Raw genomic sequence first — 27,166 nt, forward strand, 5'->3', positions numbered from 1 at the left:
TTTTTCCAAATGATTTCCCTTAGTTACTTAAACTGACAGAGACTGGGAACTAAGACTCAGTAATTAGTGACAATTATTCATTTACTCCCTACCCTTCTGTGCTTTCCTGACCTTGAAAAGGGGAGAGGGTAGTTAAAAGACACTTTCTGTGTATTTTCCTTCATGGTGGGTTGTACTCAGCAACAACCAAGTGATCTGATTGTTCTGTCCGCTTCCACTCTTACCTCCTTATACGCTGTCCTTTGGTCTGGAGCCAGGCTGACTCACTTTAAATATAGATCAAACTCTGTCACTCTCCTACTCAAAACATACCAGGACCTCTCCAACACAGAGTAAAGCCTGAGGTCATTAGTACGGTCTGTGGGACCATTCCTGTTCTGGCACCCAGCCATGCCTCTGACCTCATCTCCTACCACTGCCTTTGCTCACTTAGCTTCAGCTCTGCTGTCCTGCTGTTGATCTTTAAGTCAAGTCAAGTTTACCCCTTTTCTGCAGACAGAGCTTTGGCTGACACTGTCAGGAACGCTCTCCTTCTCACAGATACCCCCTTACTTCCTTCAGGTCACTTTCCACTCACTCTGTTCCTTACCCTACTTTGTTTTGATTAGCACCTACCACACCAACAAGATACTGTGTATTACTGCTTATGGTCTCTCTTCGCTGGTTGTGGGCTGAGACTTCTCTTAGTTTGTCTGCCACTGCATCTGTCATCTAGGTTTTCAAGGAGTAGCTGTTGAATGAATGACAAGTCACTATCTTGGATGTTTAAGAACTTGATAGGACTCCCACAATTTATGATCTCAAGATAGACATTTTAATATAAATTCTGATGTTTTTTAATCCACGTGGCTTTTCTAGCAGTGGTTGATGTATATCAAAACCATGTGAGGTTCTTTTTCAGAATATATAGCTGGTACTTTGACATCTCCCTACCCCGAAAAGAATATATCAAAATATGGAGGAAAGAGAAGGAGAGTATTTTAGATAAAGCTCTTCCAGCTAATTTTCTTTCAACTTTTTTTCATTGTGGAAAGTTTTTAAAAGCTGCAAAATAAACACACATTTACCACCTAGTTTCAACAAATATTAACATTTTGCCATGTTTGCCTAATTTTGCATGTATATATTTTTCTCACAGCCAATTATGATGCAAAAACAATTTGAATCCTTCTCCCAGATTGAGAATCTCTAACTTAGTAGGTTGTGCAGATGGGCAGACAGTTGTGAAGAGCATGCCAGGGTTGGATTATTTCATGGTGGTCTCTGCAGCAACTGTGTGTGCTGGTCAGGATTGTTACAGGGAGACGTTGTCATTTAGAGCAGGGGTGTCAAACTGGGACCGCATCAGTCTCAAGGTTGCCTTCAAAGGGCCAAATGTAATTTTAGGACTGTAAATGTAACTACTCCTTAACTAGGGGCAAGGAGCTCAGTGCTGCCACAGGCAGAAACAAAGTACTGGGCCGGGTAAAACAAGGTGGAGGGCCGGATTCGGCCCATGGGCCTCGTGTTTGCCACCTGTGACCTAGATTATCAGCTACTCACCAGTGCATCACCGTGGTACATTTGCAGAAGCATTTTTACTTGTTCTTGGTGAGTGTTTTTGTTTTCTTCCTAAAAATTATATTATTTTCTAGACAGTTGGTATGTTCCTCCACCAGTATTAATATAGCCACTCCAGCCTTCTTGCGTGTACCGTTTGCATGCTGTATCTTTCTACATCCATTTGTTTTAGTCTGTCTGTGCCTTTTTATTTAAAGTGAAGTGTGCCTCCCACTCCCCAGCCCTCCAGAACATTTAAAATGTTCTTCCACTTGTCTTTGGTCTCCATATTTTCTAAGGAGAAGTCTATGATGATACAAGTTGGGATATATTATGTCATTTTACTCTGGCTACTTTTAAGTTTTTTTCTTTATTTTGGGTTTTCAGCAAACATAGGTATAGGTTTTTGTGATTGATGCTGTTTTAATCTTCCTTAGGAACTTGCCAAGTTTTCTGAACCTGTAAATTTTTACAATGTTTGGTAATATATTCAATTATTGTTTCTTCAGATTCCTCCTCCCCCCACCCCCACCCCGGCATTTTCTCATCCTCCACCTTTTGGGACTCCAGATGTAGTATTCCTATAAGACCTTTTAACATCTAACATTTAATGTTCCAAGGGCCCCTGAAGCTCTATGCATTTTTTCAGTCTTTTCCCTCTCTTCTTTAGATTGAATGGTTTCTGTTGACCTTTTCCAATAGAGTTTTAGTCGTCTCCATTCTGCTTTCGAGCATAGCCAGTAGATTTACTCAGGTACTTAACTTTTCGGTTTTAAACTTTCCACCTGATTTTTTTGTTATATTTCCCATTTCTCTGCTGAGATTTCCCATTTTTCCGTTCATTGTGAGCTGATTTCCCTCCCCCTCACTGAGAGTGATTACAGCGGCTTTAAAGTCCCGTCAGTTTCTCTGGGTGGGTGAGTCAAAGCTGGTCTGTGTGGAGTGGTTTTCCTTTGAGATGGGATCACATTTTCCTGATTCTTGATAAGTCAAGTAATGTTCGGATTACATCCCAGTGTTGTACATGTCTGTCGTGGAGGGTGAAGTGTGGTTTTGTTTACCCTTCAGAGCCCTCAAGAAGTCGGTTTTGTATTTTGTCCACAGTTTAAAGCTGTTATCTGTGAAGGACCTAGTCTGTTAGGAGCTTACTCTGACATGCCAAAAGCTGAACTCCTGATGTCCCTTTTAATCCTTTCACTGCCTCTCAAGTTTCCTGCAAACTGCATGCCTCCACTACCACACAGAAATAAATTCCTTTATGTCTTCACCCAAGGGGATGCAGCCAGAGCTGCCAAGGGTAAACCAGTGAGTGACAAGGAGGAAATTTGTCATCTTCCTAACGGGCATCCTTTCTTCTGCATTCTCCCCATTGCTGCCCTGACATGCTGTTTGGTCACCAGAGCTGAGAGGATTGAGAGGCATCTGGGAGCAGGTACCACAGCCACCTGGTAAGGAGCACCCGGGAGAGCAAGGCCCCAGAGCAAGATGGTAACAGAAGCTGGGAAATAGAAGGTGTGAGAGCAGAGGGAGGAAAGCCCTGCTGCTGGCGGCGGGCACAGGTGTGTGCACACGTGTGAGCTGAGAAAGAGAGTTAGGAGGGCAAGAGCCAGCAGTGCCGACCTTCGCGCTTGGCCGTTAGTGTCAGTGGCCTCGTGTGATCTTCGGAACAGCCCTGTGAAAGGAGGCATAATCTTTCGTGTTACTTAAGAGGCTTAGAAACTGAAAGAACTCAGATGGTTTTCTCCAAGTCACAAAACTTAATAAATGACTAGTCAAGAAATAAAGCGTTCTTTTGCTTTTCTAAGGTTTGTTTTAGTCATCTGAAGTCTCTCTGGAAACTTTGGGGAGCGTGTGAGTCTTTCTGGATTCTGCCAGCTGGAAAGGTGGGCCGTGGCCCTTTCTTGCTCCAGCTCTTGACTCTGATCAGAAGACAAGCCTGGTCGGCCTGCAGCTTGGATTAGCTACGGGGCAGCCTCCCCACTTCTCAGTGCCCCACCCCGCCCCCGCCCCAATCTCAGTCTGCTTCCTGATGGGCTGTGTAAACCGGAGCCTCAAGTAAAAGTTGGAATGCTCTTCAGAAGGCAGGTGGGGAGCACCTTGAGGTTGGAATCTTCCTTTTGAATTTCTCTTACTTCTCACCTCTAGTGAGTGCCCTTGTCCTTGTGCCCACTCCCAACTAACTGCTACACTGAGTAATGTTCAGAGAGAGCGGAGCATCATGTTGCCAGGAGCCACCAGCTTCTTGCACATACGCTCATTTCACTTTCAGCCTCAAATACGAAGAAGAGAGACAAACAAAACTTTAGAATCTTGTAAACAGCAGCAGTACCCCCCCCACCTTATGTCAAATTCGAAACAATGTTCATTGTTCCCCTAGAATTTCTTCCACTTTGTGCCTGTCCCCAAGTGGCACCATATAAGTGGTGCTGATTGAATTAACTCACATTAACTCACCCTGCCACATAGCTCAAGGGTCTGAATTCAGGTCCTTTTCTGTCTTTAATGTTTTCTTACACTCTCTATGCCTGAGACACTCCAAGTAGACCACTGGGTCTCAGCCAGAGATGGTTTTACCCTCCAAGAACCATTTGATAATGTCAGGAGACATTTTTGGTTCTCACAGCTAAGGACAGCGACTGGTATCCAGGGAGCAGAAGCCAGGGCTGCTGTTAAACCTTCTGCCATGTACAGGACAGCCACCCACCACGAAGAACTTCCAACCCAAAATGTCATTATTGTCAAGGTTGAGAATCCCTGGAACAGACTCCTAGAGCCTTTTCCCTGTGTCTTTTCCCTTCCTTCATTAGGGCCACTCTCCCTGGTGTAATCATTTTGCTCAGGTAGCCATTGCAACTTGATACCCGCCCCCCAGATCAGTTTCCCCAAGCCTGTCCAGCAGTCGGAGCTGCAAGAGTAGTAGTTCTTCTGGTGGAGAGCAGGGATGGAAAATAGCGGAATGAGCCACTAATGGACTCGTGGGGAGGAATCAGTGAGAGGAGTTTGTAGAGAGGAGCACAGGAACCCTCCGCCCTCAGTCACAGGCATTTAGGGTAGGCCTGGGCTGCCAGGGAGCGGGGCAAAGACGTGTCTTCTAAAGGACGCGTATGCGTGGGGAGGGTGATGGGGAAGTCATCAACAGTGATAAAATTTAAAGATGTTTAGGGAACTTAGAAAATTTGGGGGGCGACTGTATAAAAATAGTCTTGATTGTGGTTATTTTTTAAATGAAATCAATTTTGAATAATTATCATTTGACTCATAATCTATTATTCATGTCATTAAAACTGCCACATTGATTAGGGTTGAGGGTGAGTTTTGTTTTATTGCAACACTAAAATCTGTTCATGTGTTTTTGCACTTGCCAGTAACGTGATTGTCGGTTCTCAGTTTGGGGGTGGAGGGCAGGCAGCACTGCTCCCACCTGGAATCAGCCATTTTCCCCTTTCCTATTGGAATGAAAGTCCTAGTTATAAGGGGGCAACACAACCAGAATATTTGCCCCTAAGACTGCTGATAAATATATAGTATGGCTCTGTTACAATGACCTCTTGTCACTGCCCTCTGCAATTGTAATTACTCCCAACACTCACCTTGACCTTTCATCCCCTAACCAATGTAACCCCACATCTGCCCAGTATCAGAGTTGGTGGGGCAGGAAAGCTCTCTGCACTGGACTGCGGTGCTCCCAAGTCCTCATGGCCGCTAGAAAATCAGTGCAGGGATCCCACCTTCCCCCATATTTCTAGTTTTGACAAGTTACCTGGAAAAAATAGAGGGTGTTGTTATGTTCAATACACGTGAGAGGTAAGACTTTTCTCCCCCAATGCTTTTAATAAAAACTTTTGACTTACATTAAGTACATGTTGGAATAATTGTCACATTTTGACGTTTTCATCTGCCTTTGCCTTGACATGTAGCTAATGGGCAGATAGTCGTTACAGTCTTAGATGGTTCACTTTAAATGAGCTAAAACATGGCGCTGCTCTGCTCACCACACTTAATCATGACCAGATGTCATGGTTAATTCAGTCAGTACCACCTCCATGGTGCCACTTGGGGACGGCACAAAGTGGAAGAAAGTCTAGGGGAGCGGGAACATTGTTTCAAATTTGACATAAGCTGGGGGTGGGTATTATCGAATCTGCTGTTTACAAGATTCTTAAAGTTTCGTTTTGCCTCTCTTCTTCCTACTGGGTGCTGATTTTTATCATAATGTTGATGTCTGATGATGTTTTAAAAGACCTCCTTAAGAGGTTTGTCTGTTTTTATTTTTAAATATTTCAAGTGCATGGTGTTTCTTCTCAGACTTCATTTGTGTTATGTTACATGGAGTCTGTTCTTTAACAAATGGCATTTCATCTTATTGTGGAATAATGTTTCTGATCATTTGATTTTTGCTTTCCAAAAAATAGCAGCCTTCAGAGCAATCTGGTGAAAGATCTGTTGCTGTCACCTCTAATAACTGCTTCATTGTGCTTGAGAAGTGAAAGGCTTTTGGGGGCAGCTGAGACAGGCCGTCTCTGCCATCCGTCTCCTCCCGCATATTTTTCTCTGCAAGTGAGGGTTCCGCATTCTGCCTCCCCTCTGGCCCACGTTCGTGGTGCTTTTGGCCAGCGTCATGCTGGCACCTCAGCACAGCCTTTCAGGCAGGCGGACCGGCGAGTCGGTCAGTGTTCCAGCCTCTACCCAACAGTAAGATGCCAGCCATTTGGACTGAGGTCCCTACTACAGCTGGAGAATTGAGCTAATTAATACACTACTTAGGACATTTTTGCTCGTCCAATGTGGATATATAGATGATCTCTGATTTCAGGGAATTTCAACACAGTAATATCTTTAATGAATAATATTAAAGTTTTTCTTTAAGTATGCCATAGTGATCATAAACACTGATAAATTAGTGAACAGAATCTTCCATGGTGGTTTTTTTTTAAAGGTTTTATTTATTTATCTTTAGAGGGGGAGGGAAGGAGAGAGGGAGAGAAATATCAATGTGTGGTTGCCTCTTGTGTCCCCTGCTGGGAACTGGCCTGCAACCCAGGCATGTGCCCTGACTGGGTATCGAACCGCGATCTTGTGGTTCGCAGGCCCGCACTCAATCCACTGAGCTATACCAGCCAGGCTTCCATGGTGGTTTTTGAAATGTAAGATGGCTCTTATTATTAATGTATTATTGATGGTTCACAGACTGGGTGATGATGAGCCATGTTTTGTTAATATTTAATATTAGCAGATACTACTAAAGTAGTCATATCTCTTCTTTTACCCTTGATAGCCAGCTCTTTTTTAAAAAAAAAATTGCCCATTGATTTTTAAGAATTCAAGCTTTACAGTGTCTGGCCAAGACAAAATTCCACCTCAAAACTAGACAGAATCAAGATGAACTATAGATCCTGAAAAGCACTGGAGATTTTCAAGGGTAGGCAGGAGTAGCTGTTAGACTGAGGATGTATGCTAACGCTGATTTCTGTCTTTATTCAACAAGCATTGGTTAGGCACTTGTGAAATGCTATGAGCTGAAGAATAAGAAGGAAGGAGTGGACAAAGTGTAAAGTGCAGCTTGGAGGGTCAAGTAAGACATAAAGGAAAAAGAATTTATTGACTTTTATGACTCAACAGAGCAGTTTGGAGAGCGTGGGGGAGGGGCATCTCGGAAGCAGCATGGAGTGAGCGAAGCCTGGTGACCAGTTTAGGAAGGAGAGACTGTTCTCCACCCCCGACTGACAGGCCGACTTTCAACAGGAGAAGAGAATGAAAATGTAACAGCCAGAGGGGTAGGTGGAAGTGAAGGCAGGGTTATATTCCTTAGTTTGTTTGCTTAAGATACAAGATGTTTAAAAGTATTTCAGTGTTGATGCTAAAGGCTAAATGAGAGAATTTGAAGGTGTGTAAGAAAAGGTAGGTCCCGTGTTTTCTAGCTGGGTTTCTGAGACCAATCCAGGGCGATCTGGGGCTGCGTGGGAGGGAGGCAGGGGTCCTCCAGAACAGCGGGTGTGGCAGGTGGGTGCCACAGGAAGTTTCTAAATGGCAGTGCTTTGTGTTCAGAAGGAAATTGAAGCTTTGCCTTGTAATTGAAATCACAGGCTATTTTCTTTTAAACAAAAGTAATGGCTTACTTTCTAAGTACTTTTGCAATGTCCTCGATCTGCCATGTAAAGGTTATTGTGCCTCTCATTTATCTCTTAGAGGTTATAAAAAGTAACAAATTTTTAAGGCATTGTACAAAGTTAAAGAATTATAAAATGCTGAGTACTTTGTATAGTCATCTTAACCTCATGCCTGTTACTGTTTTCTCACTTTCTCACTTTTCACTTTCTCACTTTTATTTCCTCCTCCTGTGGATGTTTGCCTGTTCAGCAGTAGTAATTACTGCTGCATTATTTGTTGTAGAGAATGCAGAGAGAAAGTGAAACCAGATTATCTAGAATAAGTAAATTTTATTTTGCCTTATGAAAATTCTCGTTTTTATTTTCTGTGTGACAGAGGGTAAAGATTATAGACAGGCTAATGTAGTCTACTTTCAGTCATTTGGGACAGCTTAGATTTTGACGAAATGGTGTTACTTAATGAAGTTACTTAATCATTCTAAACCTCATTAATCTTATCTGTAAAGTAAGAATAATGCCTGTTTACAGAATTATCTGTCTCATTTCACAGAATTATTATGAGGTCAATCTGATACAATATATATAAACATGCTTTGTAAATTGTAAAGTATATTATATTATGATTTAAAAAATACTAGATCTCAGGCTCTTGTGGTCAGTTATATACTCCCCTTCTGGCTATAAGGTATATATGAAGAAATATTCTAAGAAATAAATACTCAATTGGCATAGGGTTTTAGTTAACTTTTAAGCATCATTAACCTACACATCTCTATGTTGATCTAAGTCCAGTTTAAAATATCTGAGAAATCCTTTCTAAGAAATCCTTCCTTTTCTGGGAAGAAATTATTATAGCTGATAACCTGTGTACCTCTACTTACAATGTTTAGAAGTGCCAACTCTGAAATTAGATTACCTTGGATTCAAATCCTGGCCACACCTTTTAGTAGCTCAGTGTCTTGGGTAAGTTTAAACTCTTAGTACCTCTGAAATTTTAAGCTCTGAAAAGTTGTGTTATTAATGGAACCATTTCATAGGACTATGTCCCGTTAAATGAGGTGACAGGATAGTGCCAGCCAGTGCTAAGCACTTAAAACATGTTAGTTATTATGTGCATAATATTTACAACAATATGAACACAATTTAAAAGAATATTGCATGCAAAGTACTGCTTCAAAGAATTAAATTTTAAATAGCTAAGTACTGACTAGATCTTTTCATTTAAGTAGCTTCAGGTTTTAAACACATTATTCCGAGGAGCATTTTCTCTCTTTGAATCATTTTATAGAGTACTTTCGGAGGTGCCAAATTTACACCTAGCCGTAGCCCAGCACTCCTAGTGCTATTTCCTCCCTTGACTAAAGAAGGTTTTGAAATAACTGTACTGTTGTTGTTGTTTTTAAGGAAAGCAGGTTATGTGCTCTTAAAAGGAAGAAAATATGTGGTGCCAAATATGGCCAGCAGAGGGTGCTGGATAGCCAATGACCCTGCCTTCACTTGGAGGCAAAACTCTCGTGCCCCAGTGAGAGGAGTTCGGGAGCACCACTAATCCTATTGGTGGAGCCCAGGGCCTCATGTTTTCAGTTCCCAGTACCATGGATCTGGTAGTGGCCCACCTCCTTACTTAGGGACCAGTTCCCCTCCTTTAGAAACCTTTAGACTCCTGAAGCCAACAAAGCGTTTTCCTTCACTCCCTGCCCTTTCCAGAAGAGGCCTGCCCATGTAGAAGTCACTTGGGTTACAATTCAGTGCATTTGGGATTAACTTTATTTCATTCTATAGAGCTTCCACTTTTGCTGCTGTCGCTCAAGTTAATTTCTTAATGGGATTTAAGAGACTTCGTAACACAGTTACCAGTTATTCAATATTTGGTCACTCTGAAAGATTAAAACTCCACCACTTCTTAATAATCAACAAATGATATTTTTGAATAGTACTCAGAGCAGAGATTTGGCAGAAAATGGGAAAGCTTCCATTGCTGTCAACCTAGCAAAACCGCCTAGGAAATCTGCCCTCTTTAAGATTAGGTGGTGTAATTGAGGATGGCACTCATTAAGGGCTACTCATTAAAAACAAAACTTCCATAATTGTCTTCTCTTCCTTCCTTTGTAGCACGGCCCAGCACAGCTGGCTGCTCTGACAGGCAGGTGGCCCCTGAGAGTGAAGGTGGTGTACCTTAAGGGCCTCCCACTGTGTCGGGTGAGAGAGGGCAGGGAACACATCTGGGAGCAGCTGGGGGTGACCAGAAGAGATGTATGGGTTGGCGGCAGCAGAGCTGGGGGTGGACCTGGCAATCACAAGATCACGCCCGTTGGTTATAAGAACGAAGAACGATAGCAGGAAGAAGTGCGTTCAGATGGAGGCTCCTACGGAAAGTAGGCGGGATGTCACGGGAACCGGAAATGGGCGGTGTTGTGTGGGCCCGCTTGCAGTATATGAGTCAGTGCGAAGGTAATTTCTTTGCCTGCAATAGTTTTCAAAATTACTTTATCCTTTGCGGTATTGCATCTTACTTTGAATCTAATTAGGCAAAGGAAATTTCACTCACAATATTCTTGCTTAAGAATGCTTTGGAGAATTCCAGCATCTATCAGCACCAGGTACTAGTTATAGGTCTGTTTGGTCATTTATTCAGGATTGGGAGTTGCATGCCATTGTATGTTAATACAGAATAGTTTCAGAGTAATTATCCAGTGGATAGCTGCTCTGAATAGCAGCACGTATCAGTTACTTGCCAACACCATTTTAGGAAAAGTTCCTCAAGAGCACATTGAATTTAACAGCCGCATAGCATTTTTGTTACTTTTCCACAGGAGGTAAACCAACAATATGTCTTTCATTTAGGCAGTAATTAAAGATGCATTTTTCTTTTTAATCTTATTAAAATCAGGCTTTTTAAAGGCCGAGCTGAAATTTCATCCCGAAAAATAAAATGTAAAGACTTACCAGCAGAACTATTTTGTATTAATGTATATTATTCAAACTAGAGCTCAAATTCTGATCCCTAAGTTTCCACTAGTGACCACAGTCTCCTGCTTCCCAGTAGACGCAGAGTGAGCTCGGCTGCTCTTTGTCAAGCACCGCTCTCTGCCTCTGCTCCAGGCCCACAGTGCACTGAAGCCAGTCGGAAAGCAGGCGTTTGGCTCAAGGGAAGATCAAGCCAAAAGTCTTACTGCCCCCGAGAGAGATGGCAGCTTGGGCAGCTCAGTGCTGAAAAATTCTGGGAATATTTGGGAACATACTCATTTTACAAGGCAATATTTTAGATAAAATTTTGATGCCTTGTTCCCTATTAAACTAGTTGACATCAAAAACAATTTTTAAAAATTCACTTTGGTGTCATTTGTGGACTTTTAAAAAGGTCATTTACCATAGTCATCTAAGTGTGAAAATTTCAGTTTGTAATAAATTTTTACTTTTAGGCTCTTTGGTTTGCAAATGACACTAGCACACTTCTCACCTTTATTTTCAGTGATTTGTACAGTATGTTGGTTGTTCGGTCAAGGTAATATGACCCACAAACAGTATTGTCTTCTTAAACCAGAAAGTATGAGCTATTTATATTTGAAAGTTGAGGCCTTCTCCACAAGTTAATAATAAGCCAGTATTATGTTCACTTAGTCTCATTTTCTATTGATTTTACCTTAGATTACTAGCATTTGTGCATATATTTTAAAACAATTACTAATGAAAGGACAAGGGCAGAAGCTGTCCGCTTTCGTTTTTTTACTCAGTTGATACTTTTAGTTTTGAGTTTCCATGAAACTGGCTGTTATCGAAGGGGGCAAGGCGCCTCCCGCCCTTCCTTTTCCCTCCCAGCCTTTTAATTCCTGAGCCTCTTCATGGGCTTTTCATTGATTTTGTACATTTGTCTACTAATATCTGGGAAATTAAAAATACTGTTTCAGCCACAACTTAAGCCATTCTAAAGTTAATGAGAATGTTAAAATGTTTCCTTTTGGGTAAATTTTCTTTTCTAAGACTCAACGAGGCAAGTAAGGATGAAGAACTTTGATCAAAATTTATTATTGCTTTTTAAGAACATTTGCTATATTTTGAGTTCATATCACTTTATAAATAACTCCCATGATTCTTATTCTGTGATGTTTTGAAAGAACTACAGAATTAGATCCCTCAAACCTAAAGCATTAGGAATCCTATTTATTTGTAGTGGTTGCTTCACAAAAAATATATATATATTATAATCTGAGTTCCATGATTTTTGGCTTTCAGTTGACTTCCATTTTATTTCAAAACTCTTTTTTATAAATCTGGCAAAGTAAATTTTGCATTCTTATGGCATGTAAATTGTAGCTCATCTGTGTGATCATCACAGTTTAAACTGTCGGAATAAGTGTTGTGACATTGCTGCAGTAGACAGTTGTGTGAACGGCGGTGCTCAGTGGTATGAGGAAGAAACTTGCCCTCCCAGAGCCCTCCCTTCCTGCCTGTTTACGGAAGGAGTGAGCTGGGATATCCATTACCATTTTAAAGAGTGTTTTGACAGAAGCTGTTTTTTTTTTAAGTGAGTAGAGATTAAAATATCCATGTATTATCGAGAATGCAGAATAAACATATAGTAGGCCTGGGGCTGCTCTGCAGTGAAATCAGTGAAGTATCCTGGATAATACCCTGATTTTCCCAGATACTTTTTTTTGTTTTTTTTTACTTCAGTTGCAAATGCACTTACTTGGCAACACATACACACGTGTGTGTGCCCTTTTTTCTTTAGAGTCCACAGGTGCATACCAGGGTGTCAAAAGGGATGTGTCCTGTTGCCACACACTGGCACTGAAGTCCAGCTGGACACAGCAGGTGCTGAGTGCCCTGTATTCTAAAGAGCCACGAGCCTTTGAAGCCAGATTCCTCCTTCCAGGGTTTCCTGAGAGCCCCACTGTTTTTCATTCATTCAGTAAATATGTATTGGGTACCTGCTATGTTGCAGGCAGTGTCCAGGAATAGGGGATGCATCAGTTTACAAAAGTTCCTCTCCTGATGGAATTCACATTCTAGTGGTCTAGTGGAAGGGGAATAAAGTAGCTGGCTCCTTGCTTAGATTAAAGTCAGAAAGGGGAGGGAGTGGGCTTCCAGACAGCTGTTCACAGAGACTGGTGCTCCTTCCTGGGAGACTGGCCTCTTGGGTCCCAGCCAGCTGCTGGCTGAGCTGGTTGAACCTGCAAACACGTTGACATTGCCCTTAGAACAGAGCTCAGTGAGTAAGTTCCTGGAAATCTGGAGGATCTATTGACAGATGTAGAAAATTTCTTCTTCTCTTCTAAAGAGCTCTATAGGTAGGAGACTTGTACAGGTAGTAGCACGGTCTGCAGGATAACCAAGGACCATGGCATAGGACCAGTGTGCTAACAAAGAAGAGCCTGGGACTTAACGCACCTTGCATCTTCATGGTCCCTGGAAAGTGTGGGGAAGAACCTCTGCCATCTCTGTGGGTCTGAAACGGAGATCAGAAGTCATAGGCTGGCAGCAGGACTTCTAGGACAAAAGAGACAGTGTCCCCAACCCGGAGGGCTGCCCCACTCCAAGAGGAGTGAGCATTAGGATAAAACCCACTACCACTGTGGGAAATCCACACGCACGTGCACGCACACACACACACACCTTTGCACATGGACCACTAGTAATCAACCAGGGTAGACCACTGGCAAGACCAGGGAAACCTGCCTGGCTAATAACAAGTAACCATTCACATCAAAAGAGCCCTGTCTCCCTCGCAGCTCCCAGCAGCAGAGGAGCTAGACCTTGAAGAGATTTGGGAGAAGGTTCTGGACACAAACATCATCCCTTCCCACTGCAGGACAAGATCTATGAGGGGGAATGCCCCAAAATGAGAATTTATTTATAAAAAATTGTCTCTTTAATCTTACATCTTTAAACTCCAGTCACCTTCAAAGTACTCTCCGTTTGATGCAATACACCTATCAAGACGTTTTTTCCACTGTTCAGAACAGTTTGTGAATTTGTCAGTTTTGAGGCCTTTTAGTGCCTCAACCATTTCACATTGGCAAAATGTTTCTCTTGGAAGACTTTTTTCATCCCAAGAAACAAAAAAGAAAGATCTCTCACCTGGGGAGAGATCCAGTGAATAGGGAGGGTGGGTCATGGGCGTCATGCTGTCTTTGGTCAAAAACTGCTGAACACTCAGCCAGTGTGGGCAGGTGCACTTGTGAATCACCCGTCCTGAAATGGGCGGGGAAACACATTACAGGGTCTTTGAAGGAATTCACTGAAGCCAAACGCAGCCTCTCACAACAATGCCAGCTGGTGCACTGATACAGATGGGTTCCTAGAATACTCACCTAGCAGAGGAAGTCTGCACTACAAGGGGCCCACCTTGCAGAAGATAATCTTAGCATTTTGTGTGTCCCCCTCCTATATTAAATATGAAATTGAAGTTTGTAATTGATCTGGACTTTTACTAACTAAAAGTGATGAGAAATCAGTGAGATCTGCCTAAGATTCCTTAAGGGGTGTATCAAAGAAATTGGCATGGCGCAGCTGCAAAACTGATTGGGGCAAAAAATGAAACTTTTTAAAGTTTATATAATAGTCACACAGAGCTTTGACTGCTCAATAAGCTAATTACAGATATATTTGGAGGACTTTTTAAAAAATGTTTATGATCTTCCATAACTAATCATGTACAAGTCCTTACTTAACTATATCAGTAGGTTCTTGGAAACTGCAACTTTATGTGAAACTACGTATAACGAAACCAATTTTACTATATGCTAATTGATATAACTAAGAGTTAAGTTTCTACAGCAAAATTCTGGTCACAAAACATCACCAAACTTCTAAATAAAGACCCCAAATGTTTCTAATATTAAACTTCAAAATAAACGTGAGCTCTACATACATTTAAAAGATTAATAAAAACCAGGGAATTCTTTCCAACCCGCTTCTTCCAGTTCAGATTCATGGGTGGCTGGAGTCTCCTCCTGCAGCTCAGGGCACTGGGGGAACCAGCCTGGGGCAGGACCCCCCCCATTGCAGGACCAGTCGCAGACACACCCACTGTCACTCAGACCCCACCAGTGTGGGCGCCAGCCCACCTCATCTGCAGGTGGGACAGGGGAGGAGGGACCACACAGACAGTGGTCCTGGCCGGCAGTCGATTTTTTCTCCCTGATCAATGTTATAACAAAAAGACATTGACTGTAATGTTTTCCAAGGTCCTGCTGTAGTTAATCTTTATTTTTATCTATTTATTTATTTTTGCTATAGTTAATTTTTAAAGAAACCATATGTGAACTTCAGCAGTTACCACTAAATTTGTTATTCCCTCATTTATGGCCTTATCAATGCTTTAAATTATTCAAACAAAGTGTTCATAATAACAAATAAAATATCAGTCAAAGCTAATATAACTTCTTCATCTGCCTCTTAATAGATCTGGAGAGATTTAATTACTAGTCGGTTTCAAGTTACTCAGAATTTTAGAGCTGTTTACAACATAGCAGAGCTATGCGTGAATTAACTTTTTCCTGATATTTTTAGCAGGCAAAACTGCTTACTAGAATAACTGAAAAGCATGAAAGGAATGAGTGTTCGTCTGCCATTGAGGAGCACGATAAAATCTCCCCATTCCTTCTTCACACGGGTGGGTGGCTCTGATTTCCGCAGGGCGAGATCGTTGCAGGAATGCCTCAGCCTGTCGCTGCCCTGCCCAAGCTGAGCACCGGGGACAGTCAGCGGGCCCAGGCCGAGTCTCGCTTGTGTTGTCGAGGGGACGTATCTTGTTGGTTTTGTCTCCGCATAGCTCTTTTTATTGATAAGATTATCACAGCTGCTTCAAAGCACTGCGTAGAAATGTGTTTATTTTGCTAGAGAGCTGATTAAATAGGAAATACGTGCTTACTTCATAAGGCCAACTATAACTAAAACATTAATATCTTATAAGTAATATACTTCACCAGGTACAAACTGGGAGGAAAAGTGAGATTTTTTTTTTTAAGTAATGGTTCTGGGTTTTTGATCTACTAAAAAGAGAATCTGTTCTAAAAAAAACTTTCATGTGATAATTAGGTTTTGAAGTGCTTCTGTAGTTCGCGGGAGGCCCAAGAAGCAGCCTGCAGTGTTCTCCAGGCCAAACCTCGTTCGTGGGTTTGATGTCGCCTCTGAGCGCCTGCACTGGCTCCTCCAGCTCGGTGGCCTAGCCCAGGCCACTCCGTCTCTCTGAGCTCCCTCACCTGCCAAGTGGGGCCGGCAGTGCGCGCCTGCTAGGATCTGGGATAGTGTGTAACTCATTGTAAATGATCGATAATTGGCACTTTTCCCTCCTTCCATTGATATCTCTAAGAAATGTTTTTTCCCTTTTGTTTGGGAATGAAAATAGAATCTAAATGCTGTAAATGTACTGCAGATGCTCTGAGGTTAAACAACCAAAACAGATGCTCTGTGGCCATTCCCGGTTACACTCTGAGAATAGTCACAGCGATTCAGTCAGAAAGCAGGGGCCACTCGGCGCAGGACGGAGTCACATGTGGACGTAACTCCGTGCAGATAGGTACACGGTGCCTCTTTGGGGAAGAAGGCTGTGCTGGTACACTTACTGTTAATGCCGCTTTTAGGAGCACGTTTTATAAGGAGTACACAGTGAGGAATTCAGCTTTTATTGTATAAGGTATCAGCAATGATCACTATTTTATTAATACCTATCATGAATGTGTATGTAAGGGTTTCATAATAGTTTCAGCCAACTTGAGAGCTATTTCATTGTATCATTTTCAGTGACGCTGATGAAATCAGGAAACGCCTTAACATGTTTTATTTATTTTATGTTTAGTATGCATTTATTTACTCACTTTACTGCCTACTAGTCCTGTTGCCCAGTCTTTTCTTCAGGAGGCCCCTCATCTACTTACATACATCTAAACCCGTCCGTGGGCCTCACTGGATTTTCGCTGGGACTTGGTTGCGTCTCCCACTCTTGTCGTTCGTAGAGTGAGTGCAGCCGCCTCCGAGAACGGTCTTCGGTGAAACCAAACCAGACTGTGTTCAGCACAGTAAAAACATGAGCTAAAATGGACTATTGGGGGGAGGGTATGTTGCTCCAGGCCACATACAACTCAAACCAGTCTGAGGCAGGCACAGGCAGGTCTTACAAAACGCTATAGGCAATGCAGCGTCAAAATTGCCATAAAAAATTATTGTTGTTGGCCATTCTGTTGAGATTTGGTATTGTTAGAATTGCTAGCAGATGGGAAAATAGATGAGTCAGGATACAGTATTAGCAATACATATTTTTTTAATCATGGGCCAGTAATAAGGTCTATTGCGTCTGTGAGAGTTACTTAAACAGTTGCTAAGAAGACTTTGTTTTCCCAGTAAACACAGCAAACCTTGTACAGGATTTTCTTGATCGACCACTTGACTGACTGTGTTAACATTGACATGTAAGGCCGTTCGCTTCACTGGGCTCCAGCAGCCTACAGGCCCATGGAAAGTCTTCACATGTCGTCACATGTGCAGAAAAACACTCATGTGACTGAAACTATTTTTGACAAAATACAATTATTATAAAAATCTAAGTGTTTCCCCTAGAGCTCTTAAGATGGAAAATTATTTTAGAGAGTGACTCTTATCACTTGAATGTGATGTTTTAGGTTTTTATAGGAGACAGGGTTTACAAACTTGAAGAAAGTTCAGATTTTACTGACAGTTCTTCCTGATCAGTAATAAGCAGCCTTTCGATACTCAGAAAGTTCAGAAATAATTCTAATTATTAAAATTTTGAACTGTCAGAATTATTAGTGGGTCTAATTGTCTTATTTTCCATCTTTTCATGTCATTGAATTGTGCGCCTTTTTTATGCAAGAACTGGGAGGTTATTAACTTGCATGTCTTTTACTTGGATTTTTTAAGAGATATTGAGAAATATAATATTTTTACATACTAATTTGTAATGTTCCTGGATGAAATGTGATCATCCAGGGCCATCATTAACCAAATGAGCTCTTTATTCAGGCTGTCGGTCATGATCCGAACTGTACAGTTTTCAAACAAAGTGTTGACTCCTGTCGAAAGTAGTTTTAACTCTTTCACTTTACTTACAAACATCTAGTTATTATGCCATCTAACTGTTATTTTCAAGAGTTCAAGTGTTTTAAAGTCCTTCACTTCTTTTAAAAAAAAAGATCTAGGATGTGCTAATCTACCGGTTGGCCCAAAGTTCAGAGAAGATGGGAGTTCTGCCTTGTGCTGAGCTTCTGCAGTTTATTCCTTTTCAGAAGACTGCTCTATAAAATGTCCTGTATGAGGTATCTCATTCCCTGTGGCCTGTGCAGCTGAATGCTTGAAAACCTTTCAGCTCAAGGTGAAGACCCTGGGACTGTCTCAGCAGCTCACCTGCCGTTTGTGGTAACCCGACACTTTGAAGTCTCCACGGTGCTGGATTAAGAACATCAGACTTGGGCCCTGCCCCATGTGGCTCAGTGGATTGAGCATCGTCCTGCAAAGCAAAAGGTCGCCTGGTTCCTAGTCAGGGCACATGCCTGGATTGCAGGTTTGGTCCCTAGTCGGGGCACATTGAAGAGGCAACCAATCAATGTTTCTCTCTCACAACTATATGTCTCTCCCTCTCTCTAAAAATAAATTAATTAAATCTTTAAAAAAATCAAACGTGATGTAATGAAAAACATTGACCCAGAGGACAGGTCACATCCCTGCTGTTAGTCAGGAGTATAACTGAGCAAGCCAGCCCTTGTTCCCTCACCTGAAACAAGGGGATTGGGGTAGATCGTCTCTGAGGTCCTCTTGGAATGAGGTTCTTAAAGTTTAACTAATAAACCAACTTCATATCTTGTGCTTCTGTTAAATAAGTGATTTGGTAATCCCGGATAATCTCAAAGGCTTTAATAATCCCATATCTGGAAATGTAGTTCTCTCAGGTTCGTGATTCAGGTTACCTGCTGTCAGTTTAAACTCTTTTATGGAGTGGATTTTATTATCTACCTTTACTAATATGTTTTTCCCCCTGGTATTTGTTGTTTCAAATATCTAAGAAAGTCAAAAAATTGTGAATAGAAAAAAAATGCCTCATGTGACGAAACAGTACCATTTCGAAACTCATTTCTTTTTCTGTCGCTCTGTCCTTGAAGTTGTGGGTCCTGCTTCTGTCTTTTCTTTGAGGCTCCTCCTCTCACTGCCTGTCAGCTCAGTTATTCTCTTACCCAGTTACATGTCCTTAGTGTTTCCTCATAGTGCTAAGGCCTGGCGATTTAAGAACCATCATCAGTTGTGCAAGTTCTAGTTTATCACTGAACTCAACACTACATTCTGGGACTAAATAGTAATGGGAAAAAATACAATAAAGATTAAATTTTAAAAATACTAAATTGTATTAAATAAAATTAGCTTAAAACATAAGATCTTCTACCAGATGAGTTATTTTTGTACATTTTTTTCATTTACAATAAAAACCACAAGGTATGTGTTTTCTAAATCTTTTCTTCACTGGTTTGACTTAGCGAATTCCAGGTTCTGGCAAAGGCAAATCCAAGACTGTTCAGCTCTGGCCTACCGGGCATTTATTCTGGAATTAGTCAACTGGCACAGAGCCGTGCTAACATAGGTACATTGTGTTCTGTGGACTGTAGGAAGGTGGCTCATAAGCAGCATTTCTGTATTTTAAAAAAATGTAAATTCAGGTTAATTTGCCACAAGCTCTGTCGATCCACACGCATAGCAACTCTGAAGTAATCTCCCTTCCTTCTTATAAAGATGTTCAGGAAACCTGATTATAGTAAAGGGCACTTTTCTCACAATAATAATTGATATTTATTCTGGAAGGTCAACTTTTCCTTCTGCTGTTATCCTTATTAGCCCTCAAAATTATTATAATTTGGATGAGCATTTTAAAAGGGCAACAGTAGATTGTATGATAATATAGGGCCAATTAATCATTACAAGTCTCCATAAAATTTTATCTGGCCTGTGAGTCTTTTTACTACCAAGGCCTGTTGAGCAGTACCGTTTTCCAGAAAATGGAAAAAGCTGCTTCTGCCCCGTTTTCCTCCCCAAACCAGCTTCATGCCTGTGGGAGGCTTCATAGCTATAGAAACAGGTGCTAAATATATGTTATTAGGGTTTAATTAGAAGTCAAATCCCAGTGAGAAGCTCATGTATAAATCATACCCACTGTATAAAAAGTGGGTATGATTCTGCCACTTCTAAAACAATTCTGCCACTTTAGGTCACGTTTTCCTTTTTTTTTCTTTTGGCCTAGATAACACTGCCATCTAGAATTATTTAGAAACATGCTGATATTTGTTTCACTAACAAAATGAGAAAATCTCTGACCACAACTGCTTAGGTTTGGGGATTATTTTCTCCTGAAAACCACAGGCAGAACGTAAGATCAGGGAGGAAACCTTTTCTTGGAGGAGCTTCCCATCACGGGGCTTCAGGATATGCTGATGACTCATTCCCTCAGTCTGCGCCCTCAGCCTCACTCTGTGCCTGAGCTCCAGATCCCCAGTTACAATCCATGCCTAACCCCTTGCGTCTGTCTCAAACTCAACAAGACTAAAGTCAGTTTCATTGACTGCCCTGCCTTCTCAATGCTGTCAGTCTACCCTGTCATCCACCTTTGAGGCAGGAATCAGTTTAACCCTCCCGTCTTCCCGAACCTGCATAATCAGTCAACAAAAGCCCTGCTGATTCCACTTTCCAGTCTCAAATCCCTCTCTTCTCAATCTGTCACTTCCATTTGCTCATTTGCCTGACTCAAGCCTCATCTTCTCCCTAGACCTGTAAAGCAGCCTGCTGACAGGTCTCCCTTCCCCGTTTGCCCCATGGCAGTCTGTGTGCCACACCTGCTATTGGAGTTATTTTTCTAAAGCTCATTCATAAATGATCTTGTCACCATTTGTGCTCAAATGTACCTCGAATTTCTTTTTTATTGACAGAAAGTTTGCAGCAACATGCTGAAGGCCCTTAGCGATGGGGCCCCTCCCTTTCTGCCTCCTCCTCTGCCCCCCGGAGCCTCCCACACCACAGCAGTCAGGTGATGTCTGCAAAGGGGCCAGGCGTGTGTGAGCCTTGTGCTTCCCGGCGCATGCCATGCCGCTTCCCTTCTCCCTGCACGCCTTCTCGCCTTCTCGGCTCGCTTTTCCGTCAGTGAACTAGCGGTTCATGGGGCCTGTCTTGCCAGCTAGATTGCAAGCTCTGTGTGAGAGGTAGAATATTTTATTCATCTCTGTATCTGCAGTGCTTGGTCCACAGAAAATATCAATGAATATTTTAATAAATGAGTCAACCTGAAGCTCTCTGACAGCCCACCCGAAAACATAGCTATAAATGTAGCGTACATGGAAGTCAGATTTCCTGCAGCCTCAACCTTGCACAGCCATAAATCTGAAATTGGATTAGAAAAACAACAACAGTAGCCATTAGTGCTTAAAGCCATGCTCCGCCTTTCCTATACAGCCTTGGGCTTCCACTCAGAGTCTGTTCTTATCCCGTGCGGTGCCCTTGAAGACTGTTTGTTTAGTAGTTTTCTCAGTCCCCAGTAGATTAACAAATCTGAAGTAGAGAGAGGATATATGCCAAATAACGGCCATGAAAAGGAGCTGATAGATCTCCCCAAAATGAAGATAAAAAGCCAAAAATGAAAGAGAAAATTATGACATGGCTCAGGTTAGTAATAGCTGTTAAGGACGGTCATCATCATCAAGGAGAGGCTGTCTTAGGTCCTGGTTCCTCTGCCTCAGAAAGCAGTATAATCCTGTAAGGTACTTTGTAAAGAGTTTCTGTTCATAGTGGATGAGAAAAGTTTTGTCACTTAAAGAACTAAGATTTGGATACTTCCTGAACTTACTTATGAGGCAGCACCTAATTCCCTAATAATGCCAGGGGCAACAGCTCTCCAATACCGCAGGCTTGTGTTTTGCTAATTTTACATAATGAAAATAAAAGTGTTAGGGAAGGAAATTTTTTCTTCTAAGTAGCTTCTTCCCCTGAGTTCCGTTTATTACTGTAATATGTTTATGAACTATTGGTAGTTTGCCCTAGTAAAGGTAGTATAAGATATTTTACAAGAATATCTTAACACAGAAATTTTTAAGTAATGATAACTGTTTGCTTAGTATGATGTTATGTCTCCTAATCTTCAAGTAACCCATTCCTTTGAGTCATTTACTCTGTGTTCTCATTTATCTACCCACCTGCGTATCATGATATTTAGCAGTATAGGTTAGTAGTTTCCAGCTGTGTGAGTACAATCTCCAAAGTTTAAATACCTTTTTTGGCCCTGGTTGGTGTGGCCCAGTGGATTGAGCACTGGCCTGTGAACCAAAGGGTCACCAGTTCAATTCCCAGACAGGGCACATGCCTGGGTCACCAGCCAGGTTCCCAGTAGGGGGTACACAAGAAGCAACCACACACGGATGTTTCTCTCCCTCTCTTTCTCCCTCCCTGCCCCTCTTTAGAAATAAATAAATATTTTTTTTGGAAAATCTGGAGTAGAGGCATGAAACTCTGGCATAAAAATTAATAATAAAGTAATACATGACTTTAGAATCAAATGGTAAATTTTTGTATAATGTAGGTGTTATACAAAACATGGATGTGATGTAGAAGATGGGCTGAAATAGAGCCAAAGCGCGCGCAGTGGGCCTTAGGTGGACCTTAGGCGTGTGTTTCTCAGGGAAGTGTGGCTGCGCGTGGTCTTTGTCGGCCCTTTAATTCACCGTCACTTGGTCTTGCTGTTCAGGTGGTTTCCAGGTTCTCTCGTTGGCTTATTCTCTCTCCCCGTGGGGATTTGAACAATGCTGACCATGTAACAGATGCAGGATTAATAATATTTCAATTCAAAATTAACGAAGACAGTCTGTAATACCATACATTATATGTAAATATAGAATAGTATAATACATTAACCTCGACTGTTAGGGGATACATGAGTAAAAAATATGGCCTGTTTTACAGAGAGCAGAACTTCGCAGACCCCAAGGCGCGTGGTGTTGTGGGAGAGACGTCCCCCCCCCAGCCCCCCAGAGCCTCTTTCCCACCACACCGCCTGCCACGCCTGGGGGGTGGGGGCTCCTCCTCCGAGTTTCCTTCAGGGTCCGTAACTCATTCTTTTGTTCATATCTTTGGTGGTGATGAGTGGATTTTATGTTTGGAAACAAGTCTCTTAGGGCCAGGTATAGTGAATAAAGTGGAGGATTAAGCTGAAAAATGCTGTTTTTACTTAAAATTGACACATGACTGTAAAGTAATGACAGTGTTTTCTGGCTTGGCTCATAAAATAACTGAAGAAAGTTATCTTCTTAAAATAAAAAATAAGTTGCAATTTTTATCATTTTAAAACCAAGTCTGGGTTCCTGTCACATAATCTTCCTGCCCCAGAGCTGATGGGGGCTTCCAGAAGCGCATCCGTGCTTCGTCTATGTCCTGGGCCCGCCTGCCTGAGCTCGCGATGTCCTTAGTCCTTCTCAGCGTGGCAGGGCCTCCTCAGGGCCCCGCTCAGCCTCCTGTTCAAGGAGCAGCACAGCCCCTGCTCGCCAAAGAGAATCTTCCCTCCACAGACTTGGAGTGAGGCTCCTTTCTTTGTTGGCAATCAGTTTAAAAAATAAAAATGGCTGCTCTTTCCAGGAAAACGTGCACACGAATGTGCAGAATTCTGCACATGAGAAGTTTATTCCTGGACTTGAGTTAAGAACCTCTCGCTATAATTTGTACCATACACAATAGGGTTTAATTTTATAGGATCTTGCATCAACCCCTAAATGTTTATAGTTGCTAATCTCTGCCTTCCTTTCCAACTAATTTATAGGTTCCCCAAGGCAAGGAAATAGCTCGATAATAACTCGCGTTCCGTAGAGTACCTACCGAGATGCTGAGTATGTAACAGCATTCTGTAACTCATTATGGTTTAACAGGTTTTTTAAACCACCTGCCTGCCAACATTGCTTTGAGAGTCAGTTTCTAAAAGAAGCAGAGTTTTAGATTTTTTTTTAATGTTAGTAGAATAAGAACACAAGTGTTTGGTTATATATCTCAGGACATCCCTTCTAAACCCAGAGACGATATCCCTAAAATATGTTTCTTTGGAGATAACCTCATTTTTTTACTGTTGTGACATATAAATAAATTTTAAGATGCCATAGATCCTGATATACAACAGATTTTTATCCACCACATGCATGTCACATGACAGCTCTCTCCTACTGCTACACAGGAAACCAGGAAAACATGCTCGTGTTGTCCCCAGGAGCCATCGTAGTCAAACTAAATCATCATCATCAAGTGTATCATTTAGTACAGCGATTTTCAGTCATTGTACTGCAAGAGGCGCACTGTTGTGCCACAAGAATTTTTAACATATGTGGTACCTGACTGTATAATCAGGGCACTGACCTCTTTTCCCTTAGATTATCAAATAAAAACATGACAGTAGCCATCCAGTTGAACGAATCAAAATTATGCCTATCTTTTTTGTCAGATCAGCAAAAAAATGTATTTTTTGGTATGCCACAGAAGTTTAGTAATTATGTGTGCCATGAGATGAAAATGATTGGAAGTCACTGATTTAGTCAAATTATAATATTATTGTCAAACTATAATGTATACATTGAAACTCTGACAAGCACTTGATTTTCAAATTGGTCACACCTATGTCAGAATTTACATTACACTTAGAAGGTTTGGGATATTTCAAATTATAAATTAAAAACCCTATTTTATGAAAATGTTTGGGATAAAATAATTCTAAGTAATTTAATTTTCTGATTAACTTTCTTGCTTAACATTTAAGCATTTGGGTGCTCTCTACAGGTATTCATGATTATCTTAACACTCCATAGCTGGGGAGGATGTGAGATTAGAGAGCACATATGAAGTCTGTCCAGAAGGTATCCAGCCATGTAATAAGAAAAACAGAGACATTTATTGAAGAAGATACAAGAAACATTGTACACAGGACAATGACACCTCAGTCCCCTTCAAAGTAGGCACCTTGGGACCTCACATAGTTCTCCCAGTCACCATCAGCTGCCCCATCATATTTTCCTGAATCTTACTGATGGTCTAAAATTTCTTCCCTTTCAAAGATATTTCTAGTTTTGGGAAAAGCCAGAAGTCACAGGGCGCCAAATCTGGGCTTCAGGAGGGCTGTGCCGCCCAGGTGACTTGATGTTTCTCAAAAAACTCTGCATGAGACGTGATGCGTGAGTGGACACAGTGTTGTGATGAAGCTGCCAGTCACCAGTTGCCCCCAGCTGTGACCTTCTGAATTATCTGAATAGTTTCTGTGGATGAATGTTCAAGCTTAATGCAAAGTTTGGTGCAGATTTGTTGCTCTACTCGCTCAATTACTTTGAATGCAATGGCCACACACTACATGTGCTCACTCAACAGCGTCTATTGCACCCACTGACTGGTCGAGTGAGGTCATCATTGTTCACACGGGCACGTTCCAGCCCACCCTCCTTGGCTTCCGGGTTACACCGATGTCATGCAAACCATCCCCATGACATTAACAGTGGTTGGGCTTTTTCCTGATGGAACTTACATAAATATCCAGAGCATAACCTGAAAGTCTGTTGACAACAGTGGATTTGTCTTTCTGCCTTTTTTCAAAAACTTGTATTTTACCAGCTTATTTTTCTCATTTGCTCTTTTCTAATTGTGTTGCAAATTACTTGAGGTTCCTGCAAGAGGTGGCTTCTTAGTTCTTCATGGAAGGATTCCTATTTTAATTGTTGAGCTATATTTCAATGATAATGTAACAAGTCTGCTGAAATAGTTATGCTAAAACTTATCAGATTTTAACCTACTGCAGATAATTTTGCTATATTGATATCTTCGTTTTATTTCTATATCCAGTTGAAAAATCTAAGTTTAGAAGAACTACAGATGCGGCTAAAAGCTCTGGACCCCATGATGGAACGAGAAATAGAAGAGCTTCGTCAAAGGTACACTGCAAAGAGGCAGCCTATTCTGGACGCAATGGATGCAAAGAAAAGAAGGCAGCAAAACTTTTGAGTCTAACTTCTTCTCTCTTTGTTTCTATAACTATTCTGGAGACCAAGAAACCACTAAGAATTGAAGGGATAGTGTGTGTTGTTTTTTTTTTAATCCCTAAGATTTGTGCTCTACAACTAGGCAGTAGTCAACAAGTGATTAGTACATACCCAGGTAAATTCCCAAAAGGCACAAGTTACAAGTGTATCTATTATGTTTTCATTTTCAAATGATGAAAACAGCAGACATGTATTTTCTATAACTGTCAGCTGCGTACCAACACCATAACCATGTGATGAAATGAAAGCTGTGTTTAGAGATTTTCAAAATCCAAAGCTGTTGTTTAATTGTACAGCACTGAAGGGCTTTATGTTACAATATTCTTTATTCTCCTCTAGTAGCCTATTTATTATATCCCATTTGGTAAACTTATTTATTTATGCCATTTCACTTTGTTTTGTTTTTTTAAAAACAGGATCAGCATAGCTTTGGTGAAGGTCAGGATACAGTAATAGGTAATAATGTTCAGCCAAATTATACTTTAAGCAGAGAGCTGTGGGGTGCACTCCTTGATTTCCAGGACAGTTTTCCAATAGAAGCAAAGCAACAATAGCAGTGGTGCCCACATGGGCCAGGCATTTTTTATACTGAAGCATTAATTCCATTTTTTACCTCCTGAAATTTTAACTTTTTAATTCTTGATGTTTGGTACAAATAGAGCTATATATATTTAGTCAGACGGAACTGTACTGTTTAATACCAAAGAAATCAATGGGACCCTTGCACAAAAGAAAGATATGGTAAATATTTTTAAAGAAATAAATCCTTAAGACAAATGTAATTTCTTAGTATTGTTTTGCATTTCATATGTAGGTTTTATAACTGAACTGTGTGAAACTCTAATAAGCTCATCAGATTTATTTCTGTGAATGTGTATTCAATTGTCATGGAACATTTTTGTTGATTCTTTTTATTTCCTGGGAATTGGTAAACATCATGTGCCTGATAATAACAAAGTAGAAAAACCATTTGCATCAAACTGTGCAAGCCTTGGGAACTGAAAAAAAGATTAAAATCATCATAAAGAAACGCATTTCCAAGCTGAATCTACATTTGTGTGATTGAACTGGGACCAGTCATTTTCTGAGCGACATCTGGCCATCTAGACAGTGTTTGTCCTTTTGTATAAATCATAAAGACAAATAAATTTTACTGTGACACCCAGCACACTTCATCTCTATGTTTGTTTGTTTGTTTGTTAACTCATCACCGGGATTGTCTTTTCCAGGTGAAGAAGGTATATTATTAATCAGGACAGGCAAGATTATGCAGAAGTAACCACCCTGCACCCTCCGTGCTTTAACATAACAGACTGTGTCTCCCTGGTGCTCCACGCCCACCCCAGGCCGGCAAGGTGCCCTGCTCCTGTCACTCACACCCAGGGTCGCTTCTGGTGGAGCCTCTGCCATCTGCAAAATTGGGGGTCACCACAGCAAGGGAAGGAGCTGGCAAGTCTCACACAGGCTCCAGCGGCA

General features: G+C 41.4%; 1 protein-coding gene across 1 annotated transcript in view; it reads left to right on the forward strand.

The window, feature by feature from the left end:
* Positions 1-26,858, forward strand: part of STK3 (serine/threonine kinase 3) — a 255,792-nt gene extending 228,934 nt beyond the window's left edge. The window contains exon 11 of the mRNA XM_037131083.2: positions 25,494-26,858. Coding sequence (XP_036986978.1) covers positions 25,494-25,652 — 159 coding nt within the window. The 3' untranslated portion in view covers positions 25,653-26,858. The remainder of the gene's footprint in view (positions 1-25,493) is intronic.
* Positions 26,859-27,166: the final 308 nt, after the last annotated feature.

This window comes from Artibeus jamaicensis, unplaced genomic scaffold, assembly GCF_021234435.1.
Source record: "Artibeus jamaicensis isolate MK-2021 breed Jamaican fruit bat unplaced genomic scaffold, CSHL_Jam_final scaffold_916, whole genome shotgun sequence".
Classification (NCBI taxonomy): Eukaryota; Metazoa; Chordata; class Mammalia; order Chiroptera; family Phyllostomidae; genus Artibeus; species Artibeus jamaicensis.